Genomic DNA, 5,696 nt, shown 5'->3' with positions numbered 1-5,696 from the left:
ACATATTTGCACGGTGTCTCTTAATTACTTGTACTATCTTGGGCCAAGGACTAGCATCACGTGTAGTTCACATGCACCGTTTACATTCGCTTTGGATGCAGAGTTAGGTGTCAGCCTGTCATTTTGTGTGATGTTTTGGACTTGTATATGATGCGACTAGCGCAACTTAAGTGATGTAGTACTAGAATATAAAACCTGCACCCAACCTATATCATTGCCTAAATAATTATTAGATGGTCATAAAAATAGCTCGACAGAACAAGAGAGAAGTAACTTTTTGTTTAGAAACAAAAACTGACCCGGCCCATTAAGACTCAAATTTTTTTTTAGACATCAAGTGGCTGACCACACTCCTCACGCCGATCCCTTACCAAACGCATCTCTCTTTAATTCCATAAAACACAATTAAAATACAAAACCCGATTTCGCGCCCTTATGGCAGCTGCTCCTTCGCCCTCGCCTGCCCTAAGCAATACCAGCTCCGGCGACACTCGCCCCACCACCACCGCCACGGCTGCCTCGCCTCCCGTCGCTCCCTTCCATCCGGTGCACCGTACCGACACGCCCCCCAAGACCCTTCGCGGCCTTAACAAGCCCAAGTGTAAGCAGTGCGGCAATGTCGCTCGCTCCAGGTAATTCATTTGAGGGAAATTGAATTCCTTGCTTGATTTCCCTTTCGGTCTGTATTAATTTATGTTCTGACAATTAGGTTTTGGTGGAGTATGCGATTTTTGCTTTTCTAATAAGCATTGCCTTGTTTGTTGTTTGCGGTTTTGGTAATTAATTTGGGGGAATTGAATACGTTGGGCTAAAAATTGGATGTGTTTATGGTCTTAAAGGCAAGTAATTTGCTGTCGAAAGGCAGGGATTTAACTATTCCGGATGGTAGATTGTAGAGACTGGATGAGACAATCTTGCCTTGGTGGGTTTGATGTAATTCTGATTTTCTGCCTTGATTTGATGAAATTTTCCGGGAAATTTATGATGTGATTGGGTGCTTTACATTGATGAAGCCGATTGGCTTTAGTATGACTCCTTTTAGCTGTGCGGATGGTATTAACTTCAAGAGAGAATGCCTCTGAATCAACTTTAGAATTTGGCGCAAAGAATAGCACTGTGGCCATGATAATTAGATACTTGTTAATATTTGAATGTGTTTGGTAAGTACAGTAGTTATTGTTGGACGAGATTAGTTTTTGTTTTTATTTTTATTTTTATTTACTAGAATGCATGCCCTAAACAGATTGGAGAAATGAGCGACCCCGATCTTTTTCAAATGTATTTCAAACTTTGTTCGATCTCCTCAGTGATATAGACTCAAACCTGAAACTAAGAGTTTTGAAGAAAAGTAAAAAGAAATTAGGAGAAATCGAGAAAAGGAGGGAGGAAATATGGAAGAAGAAAAGTTGCTCTCAACAATACCTTCTAAGGGGTGGCTAGTCCATTGGCGGACGAAGACTGCTGCTGAGAAGAGGAAAAGATGAAGGCGAACTGTTTGAACAGCTTTACCACGACAAAGTAGGAATTGACTTAGAAGTTGGATGTGATTTTGGCTGCCAGAAAATACCAATGGGCTGCCACTTGTTCTTATACTGTCATCAATTGATTCCCACTAACGGGCATTCCATCCCAATTCATATTACTACAATTATAGAAACATATTTAAATCACCAATTAAAAGCTAGATAAGCTTATTTGAGGGATCCCTCAATCGAAGGGGACTCTATAAAGGTAGTATATATAGTTGATAAAATATACCAACCAATTATACCGTATACCCCTAACAGTTCCGTACAAAAGAAGCTAGTATACCACTTAGGTAATCTTGTTCCACGTATCGACAAGACCCACTATCCATGTACCATTAGGAAGTATTGTTTCCTTGGTAAATTATGGGCCTAGCTTCTCCTTACTGTATCAGGATTTAACCTTGATGTGCAAGCCTTTATTATGTGATATACTCCAGTACTGATTAATTAACATTCTTGGAAGTTGGAAAGTTTGTGGTGAGACTCCTAGAATGGCGTTAATGAGACTTTAAAGAGGACATTCTTCATTTTCAGTTTCAAATTTATGATTTTCAGCCACTCCTCAACTTCGTTCAAGTACCATTTGACCCCAAACATGCACTTTAGGAACTCAGGATAATCCATTTTCATTACCACCTAAAGAAAGAAAGACTGAAATTACTGTTTGATGGTCTTGTTCACAGATCTCACTAAGGCACATCCAAATAAAGTTTTCAACGTTAATTTCAATTATGATCCTTCCCCTTCCAGCACCAATAGGAGATAAGCTTTAGTGCACCGACTTTGTTGATATTCTGGATGATGGTGTGGGAATCGTTTTTTTTTCTTCATATACAATGTGCTATGTTATTGGTATGTTTTTTACCATACGCTATATTGTGTTGAATATATGTTTTGTTTGTATAACTACATTTAGAATAATATCCTTTCTTTCTGTTTCATGTTATTGAGATGCTTTGCATGTGCAGGTGCCCATACGAGTCATGCAAGAGTTGCTGCTCAAAAGCTCAAAATCCATGTCATATTCATGGTATGTCTGTTCAAGATTGTATACTTTATCAAAACATCCTTAAAGTGCGTGGCTATTTTGAAGATTGGATAATTATATTCATTTTTCCTTTACTGTTGTGGAGGGTGGGGTGTGCTTGTGCATTTTGTGAAGTTTTGGTAATGCTTTTCTACAATTGGCATTTCAAAGCTTTATCTTCTACAGTTGTTGTTTCAAGCTTCGGGACAAAATCTTGTATTGCTTGGTTTTGTCTGTATGGTTTCCAACAATGCCAGTTGATAGAGAAAATTTCACATGGAGAAGAGTGACGACAACAACTGCCACTTTTTGAGGGGTCTGAGAAATTTTAGGTATCTTATGTAGTAATGGCTTTCAGTGTTATGTATGGTGATGGCTGATGGCTTTGAGCAACTACTCTGATGAGTGTAAATGAGGGAAAGTCGGTGGTTTCCAATATCAGTAGAAATATATATTTTTTTTCTAAAGTGCTGACTCCACATAACGTCCCTTTTTCCTAAAAGGAAAAGAGTGGATAGCTTAAAGGTATGGTTCCACCACCCATGACATCACTTATGCTTATGCAGAGGATTGAGTAAGCTATCTGTGGCAATGTTGGAATCTTAAAGTGGAGCCTAGGGAATAATGACAGCAGCTTAGTGTCTTTGAGCTGCTGAAAGCATCATGAACAGTCTCGGAAACACTGCGTTCCTACCCCTAAGGTCTTTGGGTGTGTTGGATGAATATCCATATTTGAAATGTTGCAAAAATTGAAGAGCAGTGGGGCATCTGGTTAAATGTGATACTGTTATAGGCTTATGCTTAGAAGCATGAAGTGGCAATCTGTTCCATTGGTGGACAAGATTGGTTATGTAAAATTTTGATCATAGTTGCTTACCTAGGTGAGATTCTTATTAAATTGTGCGTGTCAGAACCATCAAGTTCTCACTCACACTACACAGAGACAGCAAGGTGTCTTGATAAGGGTAGGATGTTGACTTGATTTTGGCATGTCTTTGCATGATTTCTTGGGGTTGTGTTACTTATGATGGGTCTGTTCAGGTTTGGGCTTGGGAATTTTCACCTATCCATTTGGATTGGTCTGCTATTTTAGATTAAGTGGGACTGTTTTCTTTGATTTATATTTGAGTTTGCATTTCAGTTGTACTTTAGGTGTTTGATCCTGATGGACTGCTTGTTGATCATTGTTCTTTTTCATTCTGACTAAAAGAAAGATCGGTCATCAGTTTTGTCCTTTGTTTTTATTAGCCTTTTTAAGATATAACTATTAATCCAACTTAGTTTTTTCATTCTCAAATATATCAAGAGATCTGCATTGAGCATCATCTTATGGTTTTGGTTTCTATGGATAGGCCTAGATGTTTGGGTGGGAGATCCAAAGCTCTTGTTAAGGAGATTTTTTTGGTCCCTTTAAGAAAAAATTGTTTGTTTGGATTTTTCATCTATGCATGTTTGTATTTGCCTTCTCCTTACTGTACATTGTATTGTCTCTGCAGTTTTGAAAACAAATGCAACTTTTCCAGACAAGGCACTAACCTCAAACTCTCCTCTATTTAACCATCAATCAACCGATGCATCACCATCAGGGTGAGTTCCTAACATAAGCTGCTCAATTAATATCTGGTTATATCCTATAATTCTGTCTCTAAGAATTTGGTCATTAAATTGTTTTCCCTACAAAACTGCATTGCTCTTCTACCATTTATATAATATTGTGTCATATTGCTCAAGGTTTAAATTGTTGGCAGCGAAGCCAAGTTTATAGTCTAATTCACTATGACCTAACTTGAGAATGGGTTTGTCAAAAATTGGTGATTTTAATTAAGTCGAATCTTCCTATGGAAGGCAATTGGCTGAAGATTTGCACTGGTTTCTAGCTTGTTCTATAGTCATAACTTTGATGGTTTTATTCCCTAACTTTAACAGTTGGCTTTCTGAGCTTCCCTTGTTACAACCCTTTCTATTTTTTTTTGCTTGCCTTGGCTGCCATTGGAACTTCATTCAGTAAAGGTCTTCAAAGCAAGTACTGTTTTCATTGTGGATGTAGATTTTCTTAAATTGTTGGCTGTACTTCAGGAATTCCCATAGAGTTGCATCATTCCGGCAACCTTCGATCAATTTTGCTCAATTCAATAATCTGCATATTCCGCTTCGTTCGAAGAAGCCTTTGACCAGAAAGGTGCATGTCCTTTGGTACTATCTATTTGTTCTTGTACTATTTTCACTGTGAGAATGACTTGTTCTAACTAAAAAATGTTAATGTCAGGATGCTGTGGCTATTAATGAGTGGAGATTTTCCAAGTTGAGGGAATACAAGGATGGAAACATTGAAGTGGAAAATGAAGCTTTTGATCGATACATGCAGAACGTCAGCCTATTAGAGCAAGTGTTTTCTGTGGAATCTATTGCAGAGGAGTCAATGAGGGATGGATCATCCAGATCAAACCAAAATACTATTACTAATACTACAGAAGATGACACTGAGGCTATGGTGTCAGGGCTGAAGTTGAAGTTGAGGTCAAATCCAATGAGAACCAGTAACTTCCGAAAGAGGATACAGCAAATTGTTGACGAGGGACTAAAGAAGCTTAAGAAATGCGAGTTTGATGACGGGGTCAAGAAATCAAGTGTGCCAAATGGATTGGATAAAGGGCCCAAAAAAGAAGAAACACGGTGGGCTGGAAGGACTTCTGCTTTAGGCGATCTCATTGATAAGCTGAACAAAGCCCGAAACAAGGAGGATTTGAAGGCATGCTTGGAGTTGAAATCTCAGCTCTTCAGTGAACACAAATTGACTGGTAGAACAGAATCGGGAGACGCTGACATAATGAAGAAACAGACTGCAAAGAATGATTCGGAGCCCGGAAAGGAGTGGAATTGTTCTTTTCCTAAAGTGATTAGTGCTACCGAAATTGATCAAGAAACTCTGAAAAGTGTTAATGCACACTTCTCTACCCTTGAGCAGATAGAAGGTTTATGAATAAAAAGATTCAAAAGGTAAGATTTTGCTGTACAATTTGTACTTTTAGTCAGTTTTAGTGGTGTCATAGCTTAGTGTAATTTCATCCTTGAGTTACTGTTCTAGTTCATGTATCAACAATGTCTCCTATATTTTACTTTCTAAAAATGTTTTTATGACA

At 38.3% G+C, this 5,696-nt stretch overlaps 1 protein-coding gene across 1 annotated transcript; it reads left to right on the top strand.

Annotated features, from left to right (window-relative positions):
* Positions 1–354: 354 nt before the first annotated feature.
* Positions 355–5,696, top strand: LOC103412240 (uncharacterized). The gene is made up of 5 exons (XM_008350837.4): positions 355–632; positions 2,498–2,559; positions 4,053–4,143; positions 4,633–4,735; positions 4,823–5,696. Exons 1-5 carry the CDS (start codon positions 436–438, stop codon positions 5,534–5,536), a joined length of 1,167 nt encoding a protein of 388 aa, XP_008349059.1. The 5' UTR covers positions 355–435; the 3' UTR covers positions 5,537–5,696.

Source organism: Malus domestica, chromosome 16 (genome assembly GCF_042453785.1).
Source record: "Malus domestica chromosome 16, GDT2T_hap1".
Classification (NCBI taxonomy): Eukaryota; Viridiplantae; Streptophyta; class Magnoliopsida; order Rosales; family Rosaceae; genus Malus; species Malus domestica.
This window is presented reverse-complemented; position numbering and strand designations above follow the sequence as displayed.

What these genes read in the sequence shown, in the direction of transcription:
- LOC103412240 (XM_008350837.4), top strand. Translation starts at nt 436, where the DNA reads ATGGCAGCTGCTCCTTCGCCCTCGCCTGCCCTAAGCAATACCAGCTCC. An exon ending in GGCAATGTCGCTCGCTCCAG is followed by an intron (nt 633 to 2,497) that starts GTAATTCATTTG and finishes TTGCATGTGCAG; the next exon opens with GTGCCCATACGAGTCATGCA. An exon ending in ACCGATGCATCACCATCAGG is followed by an intron (nt 4,144 to 4,632) that starts GTGAGTTCCTAA and finishes GCTGTACTTCAG; the next exon opens with GAATTCCCATAGAGTTGCAT.